The following is a 27,792-nucleotide window of genomic DNA, read 5'->3' as shown; positions in this document are numbered from 1 at the left end:
AGTTTCTCTTGAGGTTAATGCAGTGTTTCTCAACCTTGACAATTTTAAGGCATGTGGACTTCAACTCCCAGAATTCCACAGCCAGCAATGCTGGCTGTGGAATTCTGGGAGTTGAAGTCCACATGCCTTAAAATTGTCAAGGTTGAGAAACACTGCTTTATAGTATTCACTACGAACACGTCCCTGTTTCAGATCCTTTAATTTCACAGTAAATTAAATCAACATTTCAAACCTGTCCAGAAAACTCTCTTCCTGTAGTTTAAAATGCTCTCCCCGTTGTTACGGCGAAAATATGGTCCTCTCTGTGTGGGTAACAAATATTTCAATAGAATGAAACAATCCAAGGAATAAAACTATTTAAGAATAGATTTTTTTATTTTTAGTTATACCTCGTGCTTAGGATAACAACACACTTCCTTCAAAAATAATTTGCATTAGGAAATCAACATTTTTCACTCTGCGGAATAAAAGAGAGCCACCTGCTTTGAGAGATTTGAATGCAGATAAGCAGCTATAAAGACAATAATTGTGCAATACCGTACAGCAAATATTTTCCATGCCGCTACCATTTTTAAAATCACATATTTTTCATTTCCAAACAAGGTCAAAGCAGCTCCTTAAACGTACGCTCCGAAATAGGATTGCAAACAAAATGATACGCGATTTTTATTTTATATTTTGGTCTTTCACAGAATGGATAAAGTGCACATCTGGTTGGCAGCCGGTTCAGTGAATTTTAAGTCCACGTAATTTTCCAGGTTGCTAAATATATTCACTGCATTGGCTTATTTCTTTAGCTAGGTTGTCACATGTGACCATCTCTTTTGTTCCTATAAAACGCAGCCTGGAAAATACATCCAGGCCTTTTGAGGAATTACTTTCCGATGGGCTAGAATCTAAAAAACGAAAATCCTCTTATTTGTATTTTAGAGAGAAATCTGTGCCATGCTGCTAAGGCTGCCAATAAAATTGTCTCACACACATATAACCACACGTAGCCGTACATTCAAGCATGTCAGAAATATAAATGTATTTAGCTCTCGTCTTGTGCTTATGAACCATGCTTTGCTTAGCGCATTATCCTCCTGCTCCTTCTTGCTACCCGTGTTTGTGGCATGAAAACACGCACAAAGCATGAAGCACTTCATGGGGGGAAAACCTGTATGTTGCTGCTGAAGCGCAGATTTGGGGACGTGCAAAATATCCTTTACGTGTGAACAAGCAGGCAACAGGGCTGGCATGCTTTAAACATTGTCACTCTGCCGGAATAAAAGAGAACATCAATATTAATGCATTCCTGATAAGCAACTATCAACATAACTATTGCGCAGTGCCATATAGTAAATATTTCATGGGCTGCTACAATTTTTTTTAAAAGCACTTGTGTTTCATTTCCAAACCAAGTAAAAAAGTAGTTCCTGAACGTTTGATGCATTTTTGATTCACCAAAAGCATCAAAACATTTTAATGCGACGCTGCAACGCTTGGGAAAAATCCTTGTAATATATGCCTGGCAAATCACGAATAAAAAGTTGGAAGAAAAAACTGCACAGTGTTTATATATATACCGTATATTCCGGCGTATAAGGCGACCCGGCGTATAAGACAACCATCGTCTTCGGCGCCGAATCGCATGCCCAGAAAGTCATCTTATACGCTGGAAACTACCGTAATTTCCGGCGTATAAGACGACTCGGTGTATAAGACGACCCCCGACTTCGGCGCCAATTTTACTGCTTGTGAAAGTCATCTTATACGCTGGAAAGTACGGTATATATTGGTATATAATTTGCACGTCTCCCATATATTTTTCTACATCGGAGATAACGCAGATGCCCCTAATTCATCCTTACATCCTGAAAAATTATTCTATGGATATTGTTTTCTACGTAGAGAATGTCCTCAAAAGGTGGTTATTAAATAAAATTGGGGGATATTTTGCCAGAATGTTTGATGGAACCAGCCATAGATTGTCTGCAGTGAAAGAAGTTTTAGGATGTCACTGATCTTACAGGTATGTTTGCCCAGGTAATTATTCATAAAAAATGAATCAAATTCTCAGAGGTGTCCAATCTTGGTCACTTTAAGGCTTGTGGACTTCAACTCCCAGAATTCCCCAGCTGGGGAATTCTGGGAGTTGAAGTCCACAAGTCTTAAAGTAGCCAAAGTTGGACACCACTGATATATAGAATCTCCTTCATTCAAAGCCACCATTATAAGACCTTTAAATATATATCATAGAACACTGATCAGGGAAAACGACTGGAATAATAATAAAAAAATTCTCTTTGCTTTGCTTACAGGACCATAACGTTCAGGAAAAAGGAGAAGATGCTTGGAAAGGTCGAAGAATACTTTTTCTAGGGCAGGGGTCTCCAACCTTCACCATTTTAAGACTTATGGACTTCAACTCCCAGAATTCCTCAGCCAGCCAAGCTGGCTGAGGAATTCTGGGAGTTGAAGTCCACAAGTCTTAAAGTGGCCCAGGTTGGCGACCCCTGCTCTAGGGAGTTAATTCATTGCAGAAAGACATCCGCAGATCAAAAAAACAAAAACAAACCCACATCTCCTCTTTCCCCCCCCCCACGCGTAGTCCCTGTCGTCTGAAGCACCGAGTTCGAATCCCGTCCCCATTCACTGGTAACACAGCAGCTCCTCCCAGTGAATGGGCTGGGAAAATACTTCTCTCTCTAGCCAGAGTTCGTACGAAAAGTGGAAATCTTCAGGCAGTTCTAACTCTTGTCCCAGCACGCTCTGAAGGCAGTTGTCGACCGGACAAAATTCGGCATTGCGGATCTTGTCGTACCTCCGGCTATTAAAGGACTCGATGTGGGCCCGTAAGCTGCATTCTTCCGCTTGGAAGTCCCAAGGACGAGCGTCGACATCTACATGCGGGAAACACACCGGGGGGGAGGGGGGGAAGGGAGAATCGTTAAGAGTTGGAAGGGACCTTGGAGGTCTTCTAATCCATTTGTCCGAAATGGTGTAGGGTTTCCTGCCCGAGCAGGGGGTTGGACTAGATGACCTCCAAGGTCCCTTCCAACTTTACTACTATTACTATTACTAACCCCCTGCTCAGGCAGGAAACCCTATTCCATTTCAGACAAATGCTGTCCAAAGGCCTCTAGTGTTGGAGCACCCACAACTTCTGGAGGCAAGTAGTTCCACTGGTTAATTGTTCTCACTGTCAGGAAGTTTCTCCTTAGTTCTAGGTTGCTTCTCTCCTTGGTTAGTTTCCACCTGTTGCTTCTTGTCCTGCCTTCAGGTGCTTTGGAGAAGAGCTTGACTGCCTCTTCTTGGGGCAGCCCCTGAGATACTGGAAGACTGCTATCACATTATCCCTAATTCTTCTCTTCATTAGATTAAGCATACTTAGTTCCCTTAGTCATTGATCATGATGGTATTAAGAGAATAACAGAGTTGGAAGGGCCCTTGGAGGTCTTCTAGTCCAACCCCCTGCTCAGGCAGAAGACCCTATATATCATTCCAGACAAACAGTTGTCCAATCTCTTTTTAAAAACCTCCAGTGTTGGAGCACCCACAACTTCTGGAGGCAGGTTGTTCCACTGGTTAATTCTTCTCACTGTCTGAAAGTTTCTCCTTAATTCCAGGTTGCTTCTATTATTATTATTATTATTATTATTATTATTGTTATTGTTATTGTTATTGATAATAATAAACTGTGACGATATCTATAATACCATCAAACACACATCTGCCTATCCCAGGTCCTGGGTAAGGACTCAATAGGTAGATAAAAATGCCAAATCCAGTCTGAACCTCTGGCTGACTGTACAATGATCCATAATAATAATAATAATAATAACAACAACAATAATAATAATCTGAATATCTGTCTGACTGTGCGAAGATTAATAATAATAATAATAATAATAATAATAATAATAATAATAATAATAATAATAATGTTGGAAGGGACCTTGGAGGTCATCTAGTCCAACCCCCTGCCCAGGCAGGAAACCCTATAACATTTCAGACAAATGGCTGGCCAGTCTCTTCTTAAAAACCTCCAGTGTTGGAGCATTCAGTGCTTCTGGAGGCAGGTGGTTCCACTGGTTAATTGTTCTCACTGTCAGGAAGTTTCTCCTTAGTTCTAGGTTGCTTCTCTCCTTGATTAGTTTCCACCCGTTGCTTCTTGTCCTGCCTTCAGGGGCTTTGGAGAAGAGCTTGACTCCCTCTTCTTTGGGGCAGCCCCTGAGATACTGGAAGACTGCGCTCATGTCCCCCCCTCGTCCTTCTCTTCGTTAAACGAGACCCACCCAATTCCTGCAACCGTTCTTCGTATGCTTGAGCCAAGCGGAGCTGAGTTTCGGTCAAGGTTTAACCCCCCCCCCTTTGAGTCAGCTGGGGGATTTCTGTCCCACTCACCGTTGCCGTAGGCCCAGTCGTCATTCATGCGGTGACGGACCTTCTGATAGATGGCTGACATGGTCTTCATGTTGCTCTTTCTCCACTGGCGCCCGAGATACTTGGTCTGGATCTTCAGCAACTTCAGGACGTAGAGCTGCATCATGGCTTGTTTCACCTTCAAAGTGCGTTTCAGGATTGGAGCCGACTTGAACACCACCAGCATCTATCCGGAGACCAGACGGGAAGAAACAAGATTGAACGGGAGAAAAGCACCGTGCAAATATGTGCAAAAAGACCGCCGCGCAAATGCAAGGGGATTCCAACAGGCTATCATTTCAAAACAAGGGAGAAGAACACAACATATTGTCAATAGAAGAGCAGCTTTGCAGCTCAAGGTTGAGCTGTGATGTCCTGGGTGCTCTCTGAGCTTGACGGTTTTCTTGTAGATGTTTCAGGACCCAACTACGGAACATCCAGTGATTTAAACCCCGCTCCCTTCTAGTCCTGATGATGTTCCCTAGTTGGGTCATGAAACGTCTGCAACAAAACAGCCAAGCTCAGAGTGCACCAAGGATCCCACAGTCTTTTTCCTCCTCCTCCTCCTCCTCCTCTTTACAAACCTCACTCCCTCCTAACACTGATGCTGTTCCCTAGTTGGGTTGTGAAATGTCTACAAGAAAACAACCAAGTTCAGAGAGCAACAGGGACCCCCACAGTTCTTCTTCCTTCCTTCCTTCCTTCCTTCCTTCCTTCCTTCCTTCCTTCCTTCCTTCCTTCCTTCCTTCCTTCCTTCCTTCCTCTTCTCCTTCTTTCCACTCCCTTCTAACACTGATGATGTTCCCTAGTTGGGTCATGAAACGTCTTCAAGAAAACAACCAAGCTCAGAGAGCACCAAGGACCCCACAGGTATCTATCCTCCTCCTCTTCCTCCCCTCCTCCTTTTCCATAAATAAATAAATAGCAAATAAATAAATGCCTACATCTCCTGTCAAAACTGGGACGGACGAGAGACCTACCATTGTCCTTGAATGTTTCCACTTGGTCAGTTTGTTGAGGATCCTCAGAAGGTTGATGCAAGAGAAGAGATTTCTCCAGCAAAACTGGTTGTTGTCTCCCGTCTCCTTCAGACAAAGAAATTCACAAATTGCAGCATGGGTTTTTTTCCCCACAACCAACAACCAACTGCCTGAGCGAGGGGTTGGACTAGAAGACCTCCCAGGTCCCTTCCAACTCTGTAATTCTGTTATTAATTAACCTCACCAATGTGCAGGAGGTGATTAAACAATGACGACTTACGAGACTTTCAGCATTCAGTTCTGGTAACTCATGGATGGTGCTGGAGGGATAATCCAAGGTGGAAACGCTGCAGGGAAATCAAAGGGGAGAGAGGAAGAGGAAGAGGAGGAAGAAGAGGAAGAGAAAGAGGAAGAAGAAGAAGAGGAGGAGGAGGAGGGGGGAGGAGAGGGAGGAAGAGGAAGAAGAGGAGGAGGAGAAGGGGGAGAGGGAGGAAGAGGAAGAGGAGGAAGAAGAAGAGGAAGAGGAGGAAGAAGAAGAAAAAGAAGAGGAGGAGGAGGAGAGAGAGGGGGGAGGGAGAGGAAGAGGAGGAAGAAGAAGAAGAAGAGGAGGAGGAGGGGGGGAGGAGAGGGAGGAGGAAGAGGAAGAAGAAGAAGAAGAGGAGGAGGAGGTGGGGGGGAGAAGAGGGAGGAGGAAGAGGAAGAAGAAGAAGAAGAGGAGGAGGGGGGAGAGGGAGGAAGAGGAGGAAGAAGAGGAGGAAGAAGAAGAAGAGGAAGAGGAAGAAGAAGAGGAAAAAGAAGAGGAGGAGGAAGAAGAAGAAGAAGAGGAGGAGGAGGAGGGGAAGAGGGAGGGAGAGGAAGAGGAGGAAGAAGAGGAGGAAGAAGAGGAGGAAGAAGAAGAAGAAGAAGAGAACACTTCAGTTGCAGCTTTGAAATGGCTTTTTGGGTTTCCAGGCAGACGGGAAGGCAAGGGTTAACGCGGCCGGCACCTGTTTTTGGCGGTGATGTAGGACATGATGTTCTGGTTGAAGAACTTCAGGATGAGTGGAATGCAGTTGGCGAAGACCAGATGCTGGGCAACATACTCAAACTGGAGGAAAAGAAATGGGAAAACGTCACAGAGAGAAGGAATCTGAAAGACGAGAAATTTTTGTGGCTCAGGACTGAGCAGTGAGGCCCTTGGTGCTCTCTGAGCTGGGTGGTTGCAGACGTTTCATGACCCAACTAGGGAACATCATCAGTGCTAGAAGGAAGGAAGGAAGGAAGGAAGGAAGGAAGGGAACTGTGGGGTCCCTGGTGCTCTCTGAGCTGGGTGGTTTTCTTGCAGACGTTTCATGACCCAACTAGGGAACATCATCAGTGCTAAAAGAAAGCTGGGTTTGCAGAGAGGAGGAGAATGAAATGAGGATGATGATGAGGAGGAGAAGCAGGAGGGGGGGGGGAAGGAAGGGATCAGACCTGCCAGGCTACCAGCTTTTGCACAGCTGGTTTCCCACATTTATTTATTGAATTAGGATTTGTTTATTAAACAAATGTACAGGGTGTCCTTAAGTGAGAGATTTGCTAAGTGAGCCTTGCCCCATTTTACGACCTTTCTCGTCAAGTCCACCCAATTAAGGAGGGATACGGAGATGCCACTATCGATAAAAGCTGTACACAATGCGAATCCAACCGCTATAAAAACGACGGAGGGCCGTCTCAGCCCCCAAAGACCCTCCATGTCCCACCTGGTAAATGTGGTTCAGCCGGAAATGCTTCAGGAGCAGCAGCAGCGATGCCGCGATGCTCTTCACGATGATTTCCTTGTGCCGGTTCACGTCGATACCAAGCTTCATGCTCTGAAGGACAGTCACCCTGAGAAAAAAAGGTGGAAGATTAAACCCAGGGGGGGGTCCAAACGTGGCCACTTTATAAGACTTGCAGACTTCAACTCCCAGGATTCCCCAGAATTCTGGGAGTCGAAGTCCCCACAAGTCTTAAAAATGGCTAAGGTTGGACATCCTTGCCCATCCTGGATAAATGGAGGTCCAGTCTCTTTTTGAAAGTCTCCAGTGATGGAGCACCCACCACCTCTGGAGGCAGCATGTTCCACAGATGAAATAATAATAATAATAATAATAATAATAATAATAATAACAACAATAACAACAACAACAACAACAACAACATCAAAAACATATGCCAGACTATCCCACCTCCTTTACATGGATGATCTGAAGCTGTATGAAAAAACATTATCTGAAATAGAATCGCTGCTCAACACTGTCCGTATATATAGCCAAGATATTGTAATGGAGTTTGGCTTGGACAAATGTGCCACACTTACTATCAAATAAGGAAAAATAATGAAAACTGAAGGAATCAAGATGCCCCACGAAAATAACATTAAGAGTCTGGATGAGGAAGAGTACTACAAATACTTGGGTATCCTTCAAGCTGACAACATCAAGCACACTGAAGTCAAGAAAAAGATTAGAGGTGAATACATCAAGAGAGTGAAGAAGATCTTAAAATCCAAACTCAATGGAGGAAATACCATAAAGGCAATCAACACCTGGGCAATCCCAGTCATTAGGTACACAGCTGGAATAGTGGACTGGACTCAAGCAGAACTAAAAGCAATGGATAGGCAGACCAGAAAAATAATGACAATGAATCATGCCCTTCATCCACGCAGTGACATTGATAGACTTTATCTACCAAGGCAAATAGGTGGGCGTGGAATGCTACAAGTACATCAGATGGTTGAAGAAGAAAAAATGGCTTGGAAGAATATCTGAAGAACAATGATGAAGATGCACTGAAATTAGTATATCAGGAAGGCTTACTGACTACTGGAGAGACCAAACTGGCCTACAAGAAAGACCAAATGAAGAACAGAATAGACACATAGAAAGACAAAGCACTACATGGCCAATACATAAAAAAAAAATAGCTGGGAAAGGAGATGTTAAAGACCTGGCAATGGCTAAGAGCAGGAAAATTGAAGAAAGAGACCGAGGGACTAATTCTGGCTGCACAAAACCAAGCCTTAAGGACAAATGCATATAAAGTCAAAATTGAGAAGACAGCAACAGACAGTAAGTGCCGCCTATGCAAAGAAGCTGAAGAAACAGTGGACCACTTGGTAAGCTGTTGCAAGAAGATTGCACAAACTGATTACAAGCAGCGGCATGACAAAGTAGCAACAATGGTGCATTGGAAGATCTGCAAAAAATATCATTTGCCTGTAAGCAAAAACTGGTGGGATCATAAAATAGAGAAAGTCATAGAAAATGATAAAATTAAACTGCTCTGGGACTTCAGAATTCAAACAGACAAGCACCTGCAACATAACACCCCAGACTTAACAATTGTCGATAAGAAAGACAAAAAAGTCTGGATAGTGGACGTGGCAGTGCCTGGAGACAGCAGAATAGACGAGAAAGAACTGGAGAAGATAACAAAATACAAAGACCTACAAATAGAAATAGAAATAGAAAGACTGTGGCAAAAGCAAGCAAGGGTAGTACCAATAGTCATAGGCTCCTTGGGTGCAATCCCAAAACAACTGGAGCACCACTTGAACACCATTGGCATTGACAAATTCGCTATTAGTCAATTGCAAAAGGCAGCCTTATTAGGAACTGCTTCCATCCTGCGACGATATCTGTAATACCATCAAACATCCACATCTGCCTATCCCGGGTCCTGGTTAAGGACTCGATAGGTAGACAAAATGCCAAATCCAGTCTGAACATCTGGCTGACTGTGCGATGATCCATAATAGTAATAATAATTCCTGGCTGAGGAATTCTGGGAATTGAAATCCCAAGTCATCAAAGGGCCAAGTTTGAAGACCCCTGTTCTGGAGTGTTGGCTATTCTTGCCAGCTTGGTGTCATCTGCAAATTTGATAAGTTCCCCGTCTTTCCCCTCATTTGGATCATTAAGGAAGATGGCCTATTGTAGAAAGGACTACAATTCCTTGTAAAGAGGACTACAATTCCTTCTCAAAGAGGACTACAATTCCCAGGATTCATGCCAATGGATAAACTCCTCCCCAGGAGTCAAAGGGAGCACCCCCTCCACCACATCGGGGTACTTCCGTAGCTTTTCTGGGGAGTCCTCCACTTACGGCATTTCCTCCGGTAAGACGTCAGCCAGGATGTTGATTGAGTCCGTCTTGGCTTTTGAAGTTGGGGCGGCGGCCAGCAGGATCTTGAGCAGAGCAATCTGAAGCAGGGAAGGAGAGGATCAACCCCAAATTAGCCTTTGGAACAGGCTCCTGCGAACGTAGCCGCTTTTCAGACTTCTGGACTTCAACTCCCAGAATTCTACGCTGGCGGAGGAATTCTGGGAGTTGAAGTCCAGAAGTCTTAAAGTGGTCAGGTTTGGAGACTCCCCAATAATAACAGAAAACTTGTACAACCTACCAAAACATTCAAATTGACAGAAAGGTGCTCAGTCCAATCAAACAGGTTTTGTACACTACCTTCTGAGCGGGGGGCTGGACTAGAAGACCTCCAGGGTCCCTTCCAGATTCTATTCTATTCTATTCTATTCTATTCTATTCTATTCTATTCTATTATGTTGAGTCACTCTAGCCCAGTGGTTCTCAACCTGTGGGTCGGGACCCCATTTGGGGTCGAATGACCATTTCACGGGGGTCGCCAAACCACGCTGTCCGCCATTTTTTTCCCTTTTCCCTAGCTGTCCTACTCCCTCTTATTGGTGGCCACACCCACTTGGGGGTCACCACAACATGGGGAACTATATTATGGGGTCACGGCATTAGAAAGGTTGAGAACCACTGCTCTAGCCACTACTGATACTTAATTTTATTCCTAATTTTATATATCCCTTGCATTGTGTGTTTTCAAAATAACTCCCTGCCTCTGGCATGTATTTCGATGTGGATACACATTTTATAGGTGGCTTCTCCCAATTTTATGCACGGTGCTGCATGTTGCTAGGCCTCACAAAATGAAATAAAATTAAAAAAGAAATAAAACAGGGCACAGGCCCAGCGCTCACCATGTACTGTGGCAGATTGTAGAGCATGGCCCGATAGAGGACTTCACATGGCGTCTCTTGGACATCCTCTTCCCCCTGAAGCGTGAGAACGGACGCAAAACCATCAGAACAGAGCTGGAAGGGACCTTGGAGGTCATCTAGTCCAACCCCCCGCTCAAGCAGGAGACCCGCGGCCCTAGACCATTCCAGACAGGTGACTGTCCAGTCTCTTCTTCAAAACCTTCAGGGATGGAGAACCCACAACTGGGAAGTGAAAAGGTGACTTGAAACTTGGAAATTATAAATACTAAATGTAAAAAGTTAAACATTAACGGGAAATTAAAAATTGGTGGAAACTAATTAGGACATTGATTGTCCATAAAGACCGAATGTTAAAATAAGGATATGCATAAGCCAAAAATTATTGATAAATGTAAGAATGTCATTTTTATTTAATTGATTTCATAGAAATTGTCTTCGTTTAGACAGGAGACAGTGAATATTGAGGAGAAAAGAGAAAAAAAAATTGAGGTAGTAGCTTGAGGTTTGTACTGAAGACATTTGTATGCTATTGTATTGTTGACTGGCCCAGCCGCCACATTGCTTTTTGAACATTTAAATGTAAAATTAGAAAATCAATAAAAACATTTATAAAAGAAAAGAAAAAGAAAAGGTGCACGGGGCAGCCTGTAGAAATAGTTACCAAAGAGATGGGCCATTTTTCCATTTCTTCCTCATTCTTAATCTGCACTTCGGCCACCGAGATATATTTGTGCTGAGGAGAAGATGGGAACAACAGGATTCGCACAAAACAAATTAAAATATTTCGGCGGACCTTTAGTTAAAATCCAACTGTCGTGGTTCCGACAGATGAAACTCTTCAAAGAACTTTGAGGCATTGTTTACCTTAAAGGACCTTTATTTGAGTAGCATAGCATTGGCAGGTACATAGACATTAAGCCAAAATCTGAATTCCCCTCCCGAGTACACAGTATCAAAGCACAATTCCCTCCTCCAATTAACAGTTAGAAATCACATTCTCCAATTAGTTTGACATGCAGGCTTTCCCTCCCGTTCTCCAGCCCGCCATTTCTTATCACCTCTTATTTCAATCACCTTGGTTCTCACACTAGGTCCAGTATTGTTATGTCTAGCTAAACTCTCATGCACGTTCCTCCCACCAGCGTCATCTAACTCTAAGAGTAAAACATAACAAGAAAATGGTTGCATCTCCAACTGTTGTCAGGGCAAAAATATCTGATGTTAGCAGCGTTGACACCAACGACTTCCAACTGTTTGAAAGTTTGAGCCAATATGGTCTAGTGGTTAAGGCAGCAGGCTAGAAAGCAGGAGCTGATGAGTTCTAGTCCCACCTTAGGCATGGAAGCCAGCTGGGTGACTTTGGGCCAATCACCAGGAGGTTGTGAGTTCTAGTCCCGCCTTAGGCACGGAAGCCGGCTGGGTGACTTTGGGCCAATCACCAGGAGACGGAGAGTTCTAGTCCCGCCTTAGGCATGGAAGCCGGCTGGGTGACTTTGGGCCAATCACCAGGAGACGGGGAGTTCTAGTCCCGCCTTAGGCATGGAAGCCGGCTGGGTGACTTTGGGCCAATGACCAGGGGACGGTGAGTTCTAGTCCCGCCTTAGGCATGAAAACTGGCTGGGTGATTTTGGTCCAATCACCAGGAGACGGTGAGTTCTAGTCCCGCCTTAGGAACGAAAGCCGACTGGTTGTTTGGGGCAAATTAGGAAGAGGAATGCTTGAGGTATGTCTGAGCTTGAGTTGTTTATAAAAATAACGTCCATCACGAAATAAAAATAATATAAATAAAATGTCCCCAAACGCTCAGCAGAGCTCCTACAGAGATCCTAGAATCTCCACGCGAGAAAAGCAGAATTCACAGCTAACGCCAAATGTTTCTTGCGCTGCTTCTCAACCTCGCCCGCTTTCAGATGGGGGGGACTTCAACTCCCAGAATTCCACAGCCAGCTTTGCTGGCTGTGGACTTCTGGGAGTTGAAGTCCCACCATCTGAAAGCGGGCAAGGTTGACAAATACTGGTTTATATTGCAAAATATCCGCCTTACCTCTTTCAGAGTCTTCACACTTTCATGGATGGGGCACGGCAAGCCTACTAAAGTATCGGTGTCTCTACAAGGGGGAATTGAAAGAGTCAGCGAGGAGGAAAAGAGACATTAAGAAGCAAATATATCCTGTCTTCTTCCGGGTTCTGGATCGGCGTGCAGATCGGCGTTTTTGCAAGGCTGCCTTTGCAAGAACGGTTTATCCACTGCCGATCCTTCCTTTCCGCTGCTATCCGACTGCAGTTTTACAATCAGACTCTGGGAAAAGCCATCAATCCGGTCCAAGGGAGCAGGGAAAACATGTGGAACGCAGAAATATCCCACCTGCTTTTCGCGTGGGCTATTCAGCGAGTGCAGTTTGAGCGCCCCGGATGGATGGATGGATGGACAGTCCTCTCTAGAAAACCTCCCCACCCCCATTTGGAGTTAGAGAAATGTGCTGGAATTACAGTATCTGGAAGAAGCCACTGAAAATGGAACCAAGCACTTGCAAAAAAGAGAAAGAGAGAGAAAATAGGCAGATTGACATATCTTTGTAGAATGGTTACTAAAAGGCTGAGATCCTGGGCTGGGAGGGATGAGGAGGAGGAGGAGGAGGAGGAGGGAGGACGGTTGGAGTCCTTTGTGCTCTCTGAGCTGGGTGGTTTCCTTGCAGATGTTTCATGACCCAACTAGGGAATATCATTAGTGCTAGAAGAGAGGGGGGCTTGCAGAGGAGGAGCAGGAAGAGGAGGAGGAGGAGGAGAAGAAAAAGAAAGAAAGAGGAGGAGGATGAAGAAAAAGAAGAAGAAGAAAAGAAATAATAATAATCATAATCATAATCATAATAATGATAATAGTAGAGGCTCCTTTGTGCTCTCTGAGCTTGGTGGTTTCCTTGGAGACGTTTCATGACCCAACTAGGTAATATCATCAGTGCTAGAAGGGAGTGGGGCTTGCAGAGGAGGAGCAGGAAGAGGAGGAGGAGAAGGAGGAGAAGAAGAAGAAAAAGAAAGAAAGAGGATGAATAATAATAATAATAATAATAATAATAATAATAATTGGCATTGACAAATTCGCTATTAGTCAATTGCAAAAGGCGGCCTTACTAGGAACTGTTTCCATCCTGCGACGATACCTGTAATACCATCAAACATCCACATCTGCCTATCTCAGGTCCTGGGTGAGGACTCGATAGGTAGACAAAATGCCAAATCCAGTCTGAACATCTGGCTGACTGTGCGATGATCGATAATAATAATAATAGGGGCTCCTTTGTGCTCTCTGAGCTTGGTGGTTTCCTTGCAGACGTTTCATGACCCAACTAGGTAACATCATCAGTGCTAGAAGGGAGGGAGGTTTCAGGAGTGGGGTTTGTGGAAGGGAGGAGGAGGAGGAGGAGGAGGACTGTGGGGTCCTTGATGCTCTCTGAGCTCTCTGTTTATATCCCAGGGACGTGCCCCTTCCCTGTTTGTTCTGGAGGGCATTCGTTCCCAGAAAGTTACTTTACACCTACCCAAACCCAGTTATGAACCCTCACACCTCCTGGCATCCAGGCGTGAAAATTAAACAGCCTTGGACCCCACCCACGGTTTGCAGGATTTGCGCATTTAACCCGAGACACATACATGGAAGCTTTTACTTGGGAGGCTGAAAATGTCCCTCCAGGGCCACCATCTACTCACTGCCCAAGAGTGAATCCAATGAATTTGTTCCTGCTTGTCTCCAGGAAGTGTTCGATGTCTTTCTGTCTGGAAGAGAGAGGGGGAGAGAGGGAGGGAGGGAGAGAAGAGAGAGAGAAGAGAGAGAGAGGGAGGAGAGAGGAGGGGGGGAGGGAGAGAGGGAGGAAGGAGGGAAGGAGAGAGAGAGAGAGAGAGAGAGAGAGAGAGAGAGAGAAGAGAGAGGGAGGAGAGAGGGAGACAGAGAGAGGGAGGAGAGAGAGACAGAAGAGGAGAGGAGAGGGGGGGAGGGAGAGAGACAGAGAGGAGAGAGGGGGAGGAAGAGAGGGAGGGAGAGAGAGAGAGAAGAGAGAGGAGAGGGGGGAGAGAGGGAGGAAGGAGGGAGAGAGACAGAAGAGAGGGAGGAGAGAGAGACAGAAGAGGAGAGGGGGGAGGGAGAAAGAGAGAGAGAGAGAGAGGAGAGAAGGGAGAGAGGAGAGAGAGAGAGGGAGGAGAGAGAGAGGAGAGGAGAGAGGGGGAAGGAGGGAAGGAGGGAGAGACACAGAGAGAAGAGAGGGAGGAGAGAGACAGAAGAGGAGAGGAGAGAGGGGGAGGGAGAAAGACAGACAGACACAGAGAGAGAGAGAGGAGACAGAAGGGAGAGAGAAGAGAGGGAGGAGAAAGAGGAGAGGAGAGGAGAGAGGGGGAGGGAGAAAGACAGAGAGAGACAGAGAGAGAGAGAGAGGAGAGAGGGAGAGAGAAAATATATATTTTCTATTCTCTTCTCTAATGCTGCCAAGTTCAAACACCCTAATCTAGATCTCCTGTCAAGGCCCCATTAGTGAAAAAGGAGATTTCAGACCTGTCAAATGTCACGTGGGCCCCGCAGAATTTATTACCATCAACTCCATTTTGGGGTGGGAGACGCCATTCAGCTCTTCCAGGGAGTCTAGCCAACCTTCTCCTTGCCCGGATGGCCTTCTACTCAACCTGGACTGATCTGAGGGCTTCACCACCATCTCATCCTCCTCCTTGTGTTGACCAGGTCCACAGGGGGCTCTTCCAAAGCCAGGAGAGGACCTCGGGGGGGGGCACCGTACCTGACTTTGGGGGCCCACGGAAGGCCCTTTGGGAAGGAGACCTTCTCCACGGGTGGGCATGGCAGCGGCACAACCTGGACGACGCTGCCCCTTTCCAAGATGTCCAGATCTCCTTCCAGCCCGTTTGCGATGTCATCGGGGTCTTCTTCGTCCACCATGGCCTCCTCGAAGGGGTCTCTCTCGTTGTAGATGTCTAGGCTGTCTTGCTTCATCAGAGGCTGCATCAAGCAAACCAAAGAGAGACATGAGCGTGGCATCAACGTTGTCCTCTGGAGGGGGGGGGGGAAGTCTTCTGCTCTGGGGCTCCTTGCATGATTCACCTAGACCAGCGGTTCTCCACCTGTGGGTCGGGACCCCATTTGGGGTCGAACGACCATTTCACGGGGGTCGCCAAACAACGCAGTCCGCCATTTTTTCCCCCCTTTTCCTTAGCTGTGCTACTCCCTTTTTTTCTATTGGCTTTTGAAAGCCAATAGAATAGACTCTCTTGAATAGAGTCTCATTCTATTGGCTTTCCAAGCCAACAGGAATTGTCCAGGCTGTCTCTGCCCTGCTGAGCCCGCCAAAAGTCCCAGTCTGCCAACAGGGCTGCTCCAGTTGAGTAGTCCTCGACTTATGACCGGTTGGAGGTCGCGGCATTAAAAAGGTTGAGAACCACTGACCTAGACGGACCCCCCCCAGGCTTTTGGGGAAGAAGGCGACGGGCCAAGAAAACCGGAATAAAGGGGAGGGACGGAGCTCGGTCAATGTCTAAACGATGAAGGAACCATCTCGCCTTCCCCCCCCCCAATCGGATTGGCCCGCCCCACTTGTGCCAGCGGAATGGTATAAGGGGTTGGACTAGAAGACCTCCAAGGTGCCTTCCCGCTCTGCTAGTCTGTTAAGAGACACGTCACCCAGCTGGCTTTCATGCCTAAGGCGGGACTAGAACTCCCTGACTCCTGGTGATTGGCCCAAAGTCACCCAGTTGTCTTTCATGACTGAGGCGGGACTAGAACTCCCCGTCTCCTGGTGATTGGCCCAAATTCACCCAATTGGCTTTCGTGCTTAAGGCGGGACTAGAACTCCCCGTCTCCTGGTGATTGGCCCAAAGTCACCCAGTTGGCTTTCATGCCTAAGGCGGGACTAGAACTCCCCGTCTCCTGGTGATTGGCCCAAAGTCACCCAGTTGGCTTTCGTGCCTAAGGCGGGACTAGAACTCCCCATCTCTTGGTGATTGGCCCAAAGTCACCCAGCCGGCTTTCGTGCCTAAGGCAGGACTGGAACTGTCCATCTCCTGCTTTCCAGACTGGTGTTTTAACCACTAGGCCAAGCGGCCCCTTGTGTGCATGGGAAAGCACGGAAAGACTGTCTTGACGGCATCAAATTCCTGGGCCCTGCAAGGGGAGACCCTTGGAGACATACCCTGGCTTTAAACCCAAGCCACCATTTCACAAGGGATTAACAGCCGCACAGCGAGTCTCCAATTGATCCGACTTTATCGATAGCCAATCGTTACTGTCCCTTGTCTGCGAAGCGAAGGAGGATTGGCGGACTGGCTGATCGATCGAAAAAAAGGAAGGAGGAATGGGAGGAAAGGAAGATGTTTTCTGCATTTCTGACCCCACAGAAGGTGGAATTCGGTTACCCTCCGATTCCGGTGTCCGCGTTTCTGCGGCGGGGGCTGCGGCTGCTCCCCCAGCTCGGGGGCGTAGGCCGGGGGAGAGGCAGCGCGCATGTTCCGCATGACCTGGATGCTGTCTTCCGGCAAAGGGGGCAGGCCCAGCTCCTGGCGCTTCTTCACCTTCATGGCCTGGAGGGTGTCGAAGCCGCCCAGCGTGAACTGCAGAAGGGAGGCGAAAGGAGACAGCAGCGGCTCGCAGATTCCCCAGGGAGAAAGATCGGCAGCTCCGGGGAGAATTGTGGGGTGCTCGGGGGGGGGGGGCTCTCTGAATTGGGACATCTTCTTGCGGACGTTTCATGCCCCAGCTAGGGAACAACATCAGGCTAGAAGGGAGTGGGGTTTGCAGAGGGGAGGAGGAGGAGGAGGAGGAGGAAGACTGTGGGGTCCTTGTTGCTCTCTTGAGTTTGGCTTTTTTCTTGCAGACGTTTCATGACCCAACTAGATAACATCATCAGGGCTAGAAGGGAGTGAGGTATGCAGAGAGGAGGAGGAGGAGGAAGGACTGGGGGTCCTGGGTGCTCTCTGAGCTTGGTTGTTTTCTTGCAGACGTTTCATGACCCAACTGGATAACATCAGTGCAAGAAAGGAGGGGATTTAAGAGGGAGGGAGGGAGGGAGGGAGGGAGGGAAGGAAGGGAGGAAGGAAGGAAGGAAGGAAGGAAGGAAGGGAGGGAGGGAGGGAACTGTGGGGTCCTTATTGCTCTCTTGAGTTTGGCTTTTTTCTTGCAGACGTTTCATGACCCAACTGGGTAACATCAGTGCAAGAAAGGAGGGGATTTAAGAGGGAGGGAGGGAGGGAGGGAGGGAGGGAGGGAAGGAAGGAAGGAAGGAAGGAAGGAAGGAAGGAAGGAAGGAAGGAAGGAAGGAAGGAAGGAAGGAAGGAAGGAAGGAAAAGTGTGGGGTTCTTGTTGCTCTCTGAGCTTGGTGGTTTTCTTGCAGACGTTTCATGATCCAACTAGATAACATCATCGGGGCTAGAAGGGAGTGGAAAGGGAAAGGAAGGAAGGAAGGAAGGAAGGAAGGAAGGAAGGAAGGAAGGAAGGAAGGAAGGAAGGAAGGAAGGAAGGAAGGAAGGAAGGAAGGAAGGAAGGAAAAGTGTGGGGTCTTTGTTGCTCTCTGCGCTTGGTGCTTTTCTTGCAGATGTGTCATGACTCTGGCAGGGCAAGCCACTTGTACATAAACAGACAGCAAACCCCACTCCCTTCCAGCACTGATGATGTTCCCTAGTTGGGTCATAAAACGTCTGTAAAAAAAAAATCAAGCTCAGAGAAGACCCCACAGTCCTTCTCCTCCTGTTTCTCCTCTTCCTCCTCCTCCTCCCCCCCAAACCCCTTCTCCTCATCTAGCCCTGATGATGCTCCCTAGCTGGGTTGTGAAACGTCAGCCTCCGAGAGGCCCCGATTCCTTCCAGCGCACCCCCCAAAGCCCCCGCGGTGCAAAGGGGGAAGACGCTCGCTCACCACGAGGACCTTCCAGAGGAGAAGCAGGACCTTCTTCATGGGGAAGTGTGGGGAATGTTCGCTGCAGAATTTGGTCACCATGGTGAACAGCGAGAGCCCAAACGGTTCTTCGCTGTGGATCGGATAACCTGCCGGAAGGATTTTCAAAAGTCAAATGGGGGGGGGGGAGAAATATGAGAAGTTGGGGGGTTGTCATCAGCAGCCTGGCTAAATCTAGTTTCGTCTCCAGCTAAGGGCAACCCATAAGCTCCCCCCAAAATAAGCAACATTTTTTGGGGGGGGGGGTTGTCCATCAAAGGAGAGCGATGTGATCCCCAATTATTGAATTATTGCACGTGGCATTTGAGGTTGCAAAGGGCAGGAACAAGAGCTAAGAACTAGAGAGACAGAGAAGAAAGAGAGAGAGAATGAGACAGAGAGAAAGGGAGGGAAAGAGAGAAGAGGAGAAAAGAGAGAGAATGAGACAGAGGGAAGGAGAGGGACAAAAGAGAGAGAGAGAAAGGATGAGAGGGAGAGAGGGAGAAAGGGAAAGAGAGAGAGAGAAGAGAGACAGAAGTAGAGACATAGAGAGAGAGGAGAGAAAAGAGAGAATAAGAGAGGGATGGAGAGAGAGAATGAGACAGAGGGAAGGAGAGGGACAAAAGAGAGAGAAAGGATGAGAGGGAGAGAGGGAGAAAGGGAAAGAGAGAGAGAGAAGAGAGACAGAATGAGAGACAGAGAGAGAGAGAGGAGAGAAAAGAGAGAATAAGAGAGAGGGATGGAGAGAGAGAGAATGAGACAGAGAGAGGGGAAAGGAAAGAGAGAGAGAAGGAAAGGGAAAGAGAGATAGAGAAGAGAGACAGAATGAGATAGAGACAGAGACAGAGAGAGAGGAGAGAAAAGAGAGAGCGAATAAGACAGAGAGGGATGGAGAGAGGGGGGGGTGGAAGGGAGAGAGACAGAGAGAGAGGAGAGAAAAGAGAGAGCGAATAAGACAGAGAGGGATGGAGAGAGAGAGAGAGAGAGAGAGAGAGAGGGAGAGAGAGTGGGAGAGAGACAGAGGAGAGAGAATGAGACACAGAAAGAGGGAGTGAGCAAGCAAAGGTTTCCAGTCCTTTCCATTTCAATATGGTCTAATACCGGAAACGATCCGCTCTCTCCCATTGTGACACAATCACAAACACACACCCAAGGCTACAGGATAAGGTCTCCTGCTTGAGCACGGGGTTGGACTAGAAGACCTCCAAGGTCCCTTCCAGCTCTATTCTAATTCTGATTCAGACCAGCTATCTTTTCCTTGGAAATCCAAGAACTTTACAAAAAGCAAAAATGGAATCTGAAGCAGAGCAAGGACCGGTGACGAGATTGATGGACACCACCTTGGGCACTCCAGAGGCATAGTGTGTGTGTGTGTGTGTGTGTGTGTGTGTGTATTTGTGTTGTGCGTTGCCGTCACCTACTCAGCTCAGCCCTGAACATCTCTCGGGATGCTGTCCACTTCGGAGGATCTGTCTCCATTTTCACCCGGATGTTTTCCACCATCAGGTACATGACGGTCAAAATCACCCTGGGAGCAAATCCAAAACAACCTTCGGTTAGTCCTCAGTTTGTAACGGTTCGTTTAACGACCGTCTGAAGTCACAACAGCAATGAAAAGAGGGACTGTTTCTTTTGGCTCGCTATAGGCCAGCATTAAAACAGTCATAAAAATCAAGTGTGGTCATGTGATGGGCTGCTTAATGACCACAACAGCTGGTAGACAATCCTTGATTTACAGATCTTCATTTAATGACTGTTCGAAGTTACAACGGCACCGAAAAAGGACCGTTTTTCCTCAGTTCCAGCGTCAAAATCCAGACGCTTGGAAACTGACTTGGACTTCTGACGGTTGCAGTGTCCTGGGGTTACGACCGTCTTTTGCGACCTTCCGACAAGCAAAGTCAATGGGCAGGGAGCCAGATTCACTTAACAACCATGTGATTAACTTAACAACTGCAGTGATCCACTTAATGACTGTGGCAAGAAGGTCGTAAAACGGGGCAAAACTCTCCCTTCACAAATGTCTCGCTTAGCAATGGAAATTTTAGCCTCAACTGTGGTGGTACGTCAGCTGTATTTTTGTTGCAAAACTTGCTTAACAACTGCTTCGCTCAGCAACGGAAATTTTGGTTTCCCTTGTGGTCGTAAGCCGAGGACTCCCTGTGGAGAATCATAGAATAAGCCGCTCAGAGAAACTCACCGGAGTTCGGTGCTGTCTGCCAGAGAGATGGCCGGTTTCCGCAGAGCGCTGCTGCGCGCCTCGGTGTTGCTGTAACAAAAGGCAGGGAAAACCAATCAGAATTTGTGGGTCTTAGCTGAAGAAGTCCCAATTAAGAAAATTCTTGACTATGCAAGAAATGGATAAATTGACTTTAAAGATAAAAGAGAAAGAAGACTCCATGTACTTTAGAACAGGGGATAATTCCTATCCATGGCTAGAAAGACGAGTTAGAGAGAAAGGAAGGTGATATGTAATTTTGAATATACGTTAGCCAGATTGAGTGATTAATTAACATATTGTTTATGATAATTAACGATTTTTCTATTATTGTTTGTTAAACGCATGAACCCAGACATTATGCTGTTTGCTAAATATTGAGAATGTTCCTTGGAAAAAAACCAGCCCCAAACCCTACCCTTAATCCCAACCCTAACCCCAACTCCACCTTATTCCTAACCCCATAAAAACTAATAAAATCTATACAAAAAGAGAGAAGTTATGGGTCTTTTTCTTTCACAAAAAATTAGCCGGGGCAAAAAAAAAATCACTAGATGCTGATGTCTTGATGGTGTTTTTACGAAATACTTTTTTAAAAAGTTTGTCTCTTGCCAGGCACTTATCGCCATCTTTGGTGGACGTGCCCCAAAGCCCAAAGATTCTGGTTCAAGAATACGCACGTGGTTAGAGAAAATGACCAAAAAGCATAATAGAGTATAAGCCAGAATTCTTTTTGTTAGGCCTAATAGTAGGAAACTATGAGAAAGAGTGTGTATGTATCTAACGGTACATGTATGAACTGCAGCGAGAATTGTATTCGCTCAATGTTGGAAAAATGAAGATTTACCAACAGAGAGAGAGAGTTAATTAAAAAAAAATTAGATTGTGCAGAAATGGATAGATGACATTAAAAATGAAAGAGAAAGAAGACTTGGTTTATTTTAGAACACGGGATACCTTTTATCAGTGGCTAGGAAAAATGAGGTAGAGAGAAATGAATTTAACATTGGTAAGTTAAATGTTGGAAATCCAGACAATATGTTGCTAATAAAATATTAAGCATATTAAGCATATTAAGCATATTAAGCATATCTATCTATCTATCTATCTAATCTATCTATCTCTATCTATCTGTCTATCTATCTATCTATCTATCTATCTATCTATCTATCTATCTATCTTTCTGTTTATCTGTCTATCTATCTGTCTATCTATCTGTATCTATTTATCTATATCTATTTATATCTATCTATCTCTATCTATCTATCTATGTATCTATCTATATTTATCTATGTCTATTTATCTATCTGTCTGTCTGTCTGTCTGTCTATCTATATCTATTTATATCTATCTATCTATCTATCTACCTATCTATCTATCTATCTACCTATCTATCTATCTATCTATGTCTATTTATCTATCTATGTCTGTCTATCTATCTATCTATCTGTATCTACTTATCTACTTATCTACCTATCTATCTATCTATCTATCTATCTATCTATCTATATCTATCTATCTATCTACCTACCTATCTCTGTCTATCTATCTATCTATCTATCATCTATCTATCTATCTATTTATCTATCTATTTATCTATCTATCATCTTTATCTATCTATCTATCTATCATCTCTCTCTCTCTCTATCATCTCTCTATCTCTCTATCTATCTATTTATCTATCTACCTACCTATCTACCTATCTCTGTCTATCTATCTATCTATCTATCTATCTATCTATCTATCTATCTATCTATCATCTATCTATTCTATCTATCTGCCTACCTATCATCCATTTACCATTTGTCCGTCTATCTATCTATCTATCTATCTATCTATCTATCTATCTATCTATCTATCTATCTATCTATCTATCTCTCTAAAGACAGGAGGCTTTTAAGCCTGTTCCAAAACGTCACTTACGCCACTTCCATGTTCAGCAGTTCCAGAAAGGCTGTGAAGGTCCCCATTTGGTACAGCAAGAAGCTGTTGTGTCGAGCCCAGCAGAGGACATCCGCTTCCGTATCACACTCTCCAAAGACCCCTGAAGACCCCCAGCAAGATGAGAGAAGGGAAGAAGTGAAAAAAAAAATATTCTGCCTAGTTTATAGCAGGGTTTCCCAACCTTGGTTACTGTCTGGACTTTGACTCCCAGAATTCCCTGCCTTGGCCATGGAAGCCAGCTGGGTGACTTTGGGCCAATCATCAAGAGACGGTGAGCTAGTCCCGCCTTAGGCACGAAAGCCAGCTGGGTGACTTTGGGCCAATCACCAGGCGACGGTGAGTTCTAGTCCCGCCTTAGGCATGAAAGCCAGCTGGGTGACTTTGGGCCAATCACCAAGAGACGGTGAGCTAGTCCCGCCTTAGGCACGGAAGCTGGCTGGGTGACTTTGGGCCAATCACCAGGAGACGGTGAGTTCTAGTCCCGCCTTAGGCACGGAAGCCAGCCGGGTTCTTTGGGCCAGTCACTCTCTCTCTCAGCCCAACCCACCTCACAGGGTTGTTGTTGTGGGAAATATAGAAGGAGGAAGGAGAATTTGTTTGCCACCTTGAGTTATTTGTAAAAATACTAAAGGCAGGATACAAATCAATCAATCAATCAATCAATCAATCAAGGAGCCTGTCTGGCCCTGGACAGGGGCTTTTACCTTGTGCCAAATAGAGCACGGCCCGAGCTACTTTCAGCCTCTGGTCCCTGCTGACCACCTCCAGCCCGTCCAGTAGCCGCATCACGTAGGTCTTCTGCTGGGTCAGGCCCAGCTCTGACCACCGCCGGCCCTTCGCTGCAGGAAAGGGAGGGCTTGCCGAGTGAGTTCATCCATGGAAAGAAATTTTAAAGTGATGGCTGGGGTTCCGTGCCATACAAGGCATATACACCAAGGGGAGACGGTCAAAGGGCAGAAAGAAGAAGAAGAAGAAGAAGAAGAAGAAGAAGAGGAAGAAGAAGAAGAAGAAGAAGAAGAAGAAGAAGAAGAAGAAGAAGAAGAAGAAGAAGAAGAGAAGGAGGGGAGGAGGAGGAGGAGGAGGAGGAGGAGAGAGGGACGAGATCAAAGGCCCACCCAGACAGCATCCAGAAGAGCGAGGAGCTGGAGGAGGAGGGCGAGGGGGAGGAGGAGGAGAACAAGGAGGAGTGGGGTAGAAGGAGGAGTGGGGAGGGAACAGTGGGGAGTGGGGAGAAGGAGGAGTGGGGAAGAGAACAAGGAGTGGGGAGGGGGAGAAGGAGGAGGAGGAAGAGGAGTGGGGAGAAGGAGGAGGGGAAGGAGGAGGAGGGGAGGGGAGGAGGAGTGGGAAGGAGGAGGAGGGGAAGGGGGGAGGAGGAGGAAAAAGGAGAGGGAAGAGTGGGAAGAGGGAAGAAGGAGGAGAAGAAAAAGGAAGAGGAAAAGGAGGAGAACAAGGATGAGGAATGGGGAGGAGGAGAACAAGGAGCAGGAGTGGGGAGGGGGAGGAGGAGGAGAAGAAGGAGGAGGGGGGAGAACAAGGAAGAGGAGTGGGGAGAGGGAAGAAGGAGGAGGAGAAGAAAAAGGAGGAGAAGGATGAGGAGAACAAGGATGAGGAATGGGGAGGAGGAGAACAAGGAGCAGGAGTGGGGAGGGGGAGGAGGAGGGGGAGGGGGGAGAACAAGGAAGAGGGGAGGGGGAGAAGGAGGACGAAGAAGGGGAGAGACACACACAGAGAGGAAAAAAAACGCTACCTTGGATCTGAAAATCTTCCTCAAAGCATTTTCTGTTGAGGGCAAATTCGGGTCCCTCCGTGTAGCTGTAGAGTTCTGTTCAAGAAAGATTCCCCCCCCCCAAAAAAACCAGGGAGAATTAATTAATAGCTGCGTTCCAATTAGGCCCCCCTCGCAATTGAGGCCATCCCACAGCAGCAAAGCTCAGGGCACCGGGTTCGAATCCCTCCTTGGTTCCCACACCCACCCTGCAAGCTGGAGGCACCATAACTGGTGGGTAGGTGGACCAAAAGAACTTCCCCCTTCTGCTACATGCGTTCCCCCCCCCCATCCACCCCCTGAAGTGACATCTAAGCGTAAATCTCCAGGCTTGCAAACCCCGAGCATTTTCAGGCAGCGTCCACATCCACAGGAAAGTCGGCTGCCTTCTTTGCAACTCAGGTGAAGAACCTGGATGCGTCCAAGACCTTCTTACCTGCCAGCTCCGCTGCGTGGCTGTCAGCATCTCCGTACTCAAAATCCAGGTTAGGACAATCTATGGATCCCTGCAGGAGAAGGTCCATCTTAAGAGAGGCAGGCACCACCAGATCTTGATTTTGCATGACCCAAGAGAGCAAGGATCTCCAAACTTGATAACTTTAAGACTTGTGGACTTCAACTCCCAGAATAGAATAGAATAGAATAGAATAGAATTAGAATGGAATAGAATGGAATTATAATAGAATAGAATAGAATTAGAATGGAGTAGAATAGAATTAGAATGGAATAGAATTGAATAGAATGGAATTAGAATAGAATAGAATTAGAATGGAATAGAATAGAGTAGAATAGAATTAGAATGGAATAGAATTGAATAGAATGGAATTAGAATAGAATAGAATTAGAATGGAATAGAATAGAGTAGAATAGAATTAGAATGGAATAGAATTAGAATAGAATTAGAATGAAATAGAATAGAATAGAATTAGAATGGAATAGAATAGAATTAGAATGGAATAGAATATAGAGTAGAAAATATATGGTATGGTATGGAACGGAATGGAGCGGAACAGAACAGAATAGAAAATATGGGATGGGATAGAATAGGAATAGAACAGAGCTGGAAGGGACCTTGGAGGTCATCTAGTCCACCCCCTGGAACAAGCATGAAACCCTCTACCATTCCAGACAAATGGCTGTCCAGTTTCTTTTTTAAAAACCTCCAGTGATGAAGCACCCGCAACTTCTGGAGGCAAGGAGTTCCACCGGTTAATTGTTCTCACAGCCCGGAAATTTCTCTTTAGTTCCAGGTTGCTTCTCTCCTGGATTAGTTTACATCTGTTGCTTCTTGTCCTGCCTTCAGGCGCTTTGGAGAATAGCTCGACTCCCTCTTCTTTGGGGCAGCCCCTGAGAGATTGGAAGACAGCTATCACGTCCCCCCCCCGTCCTTTTTTTCCTGGGACTTGGCTTTAAGAGAACACGGCATGGATCCCCGGAACCCAGAACTTCTGTAATCTTTTTTTCTTCCTTCCAGCTGTGCAATGAATGGCTGAATCCCAGCGTGCCATGAACATTCAAACCCACCGTGGATTCGAACTCCTGCCTGGCATTATTATGCTGCCCGCCTCCAGACATGGTGGGGGCTCCCAATCTTGAGTTCCCACCCAACCTGGCTTAAGAATCTGGCGAGAGGGAAAGGAAGGTTGTTTTAGAAGAGACCCCCCCCCCAAAATAACCCAGCTGCAATGCAAGGAACGGCCACACGGAGGCAGCGGAGATGCATCGCTAGGAAGGAGCGCCAGCCCTCTCCTCACTTGGGGGTCAGACACCCCCCCCCAGCGCATGGAGTTGCCTTGCTGGTCCACTGCTGACCCACGGCTGGTGCCAGGCTTCTCTGTGGGGCGGGGGTCCCTTTTGCCAGGGCCTGGGGCCAATCTTTGCCAGCCTTTGCTCCGAGGGGTAACTCCTCTTCCGACCCCTCCCTTGGCAAAAGCCTAAAAAAGTGAATTTATCAGTGTGTGTTTGGGGGGGTATTTTTCTGCCCTTCCATAGGGCAGCTCTGGGGGGGGGGGAGGAAGGACTGGCCCTGGCACCAGCAGAGGGCAACCAGCAGAGGGCACTGGAGAGACCACCCAGCGGACCCCAGTGGTTCCAATGCAGCCTCTTGCTGATGGGGCAAGGAAGGGGGCGAGAGAGGGAGGGTCCCTAAGGGGCAGAGCAGTGGGGCAGAAGTGCCAGGGAGGGGCTGCAGCAAAGCCCCCCTCCTCACCCTTCCAGGGCCCCTTTCTCATCTTTCTAGACCCCCCTCCTCAACCTTCTAGCCCCTCCCTCACGCTTCCAGGGCCCCCTCCTCACCCTTGGTCTCCCCTCCTCACGCTTCCAGGGCCCCCTCCTCACCCTTCTAGCCCCCCCTCCTCATCCTTCTAGCCCCCCTCCTTACTCATCTAGCCCCCCCTCCTCACCCTTGGTCCCCCCTCCTCACGCTTCCAGGGCCCCCTCCTCACCCTTCTAGCCCCCACTCCTCACGCTTCCAGGGCCCCCTCCTCACCCTTCTAGGTCCCCCTCCTCACCCTTCTAGCCCCCCCTTCTCACCTAGGTCCCCCTCCTCACCCTTGGTCCCCCCTCCTTCACGCTTCAGGGCCCCCTCCTCACGCTTCCAGGGCCCCATCCTCACCCTTCTAGCCCCCACTCCCCACGCTTCCAGGGCCCCCCCTCCTCACCCTTCTAGCCCCCCCTCTCACCCTTCCAGGGGCCCCCTCCTCACGCTTCCAGGGCCCCCTCCTCACCCTTCTAGCCCCCACTCCTCTCGCTTCCAGGGCCCCCTCCTCACCCTTCTAGGCACTCCCTCCTCCCCCTGAGCTTGCTGCAAAGGGGGTCCCTTCTCCCTCCCCCAAAGAGATGCATTTCCAGAAGCCCCCCAACCCGCCCCCCGCCCCCCCAAGCCGGGCTCAGACGAGGCTTGCCCAGAGGAGGACAGGGAAGGTGCTTCCCCCCCCCCAGCCGTGGCTCCCCCTGCACCTTTCATGTGTGTCCTATCTAGGAGATGGGGAGGGGGCTTCGTACCTCCTGACCCCGCTCCCCTCCCCTCCCCATGCATTGCGGACTGCCCCCTCCCAGCAAGACCCCCGCCACCCGTCTTTTCCTGCCCCAAACAGGCAGGCTTTCCTCTCCCGGGGGTCCCAGCCCCTCTCCGGCGCCCCCAGACCCCCAATTCTCCCCCGGCGGAGCCCCCCGCCCGGCCCCGCCCCCCCACCTCGGCTTCCCTCCGCGCGCCGGCCGGCAGCCCCCTGCCCGGGGCTCCGACGCCCTCCGCCTCCATCCGCCCGGCCGAGACACGTGGGGGCAGCGCGGCGCTTCCCTGCCCGGGTCTCCCGCGCCCCGCCCCCGCGCCCCCATTGGCCGGCCGGCGCCGGTAGGCGGGCCCCGGCGCGCACACCCCCTGGCGGCGATTGGCCGGGCCGAGGAGGGAGACCCCTCCCCCCTGCGGGACAGCTGTAACCAGGGCAGGTGGAGGAAAGGGGCGGGGCTCAGTGCTCCGGGCGGGGCGAGGGCGCCTCTGAGCGTGTGCAGAGTGGCAGGCAACGGGG

General features: G+C 47.8%; 1 protein-coding gene across 2 annotated transcripts; it reads right to left on the bottom strand.

Annotated features, from left to right (window-relative positions):
- Window positions 1–162: 162 nt before the first annotated feature.
- Window positions 163–27,531, bottom strand: STRIP2 (striatin interacting protein 2). 2 transcript variants are annotated; one of them, XM_039345725.1, is made up of 22 exons: window positions 27,459–27,531; window positions 24,702–24,771; window positions 24,248–24,322; window positions 23,205–23,339; window positions 22,480–22,600; window positions 20,539–20,607; window positions 19,760–19,866; window positions 18,321–18,448; window positions 16,826–17,020; window positions 15,199–15,416; window positions 14,126–14,191; window positions 12,465–12,528; window positions 11,082–11,153; window positions 10,400–10,474; window positions 9,501–9,598; window positions 7,112–7,238; window positions 6,374–6,474; window positions 5,668–5,734; window positions 5,388–5,492; window positions 4,390–4,594; window positions 2,807–2,885; window positions 163–1,259 (listed from the first exon to the last, which is right to left on the bottom strand). In XM_039345725.1, the coding sequence occupies exons 1-22, from the start codon at window positions 27,522–27,524 to the stop codon at window positions 1,208–1,210; spliced, it is 2,295 nt and encodes a 764-aa protein (XP_039201659.1). In that variant the 5' UTR covers window positions 27,525–27,531; the 3' UTR covers window positions 163–1,207. The 2 variants fall into 2 exon arrangements, with proteins under 2 accessions (XP_039201659.1, XP_039201658.1); XM_039345724.1 differs by lacking the exon at window positions 163–1,259 and having other exon boundaries at window positions 2,164–2,885.
- Window positions 27,532–27,792: the final 261 nt, after the last annotated feature.

This window comes from Crotalus tigris, unplaced genomic scaffold (assembly GCF_016545835.1).
Source record: "Crotalus tigris isolate CLP2741 ecotype Arizona unplaced genomic scaffold, ASM1654583v1 scf7180000017975.10810073628:1450386, whole genome shotgun sequence".
Lineage (NCBI taxonomy): Eukaryota > Metazoa > Chordata > Lepidosauria > Squamata > Viperidae > Crotalus > Crotalus tigris.
This window is presented reverse-complemented; position numbering and strand designations above follow the sequence as displayed.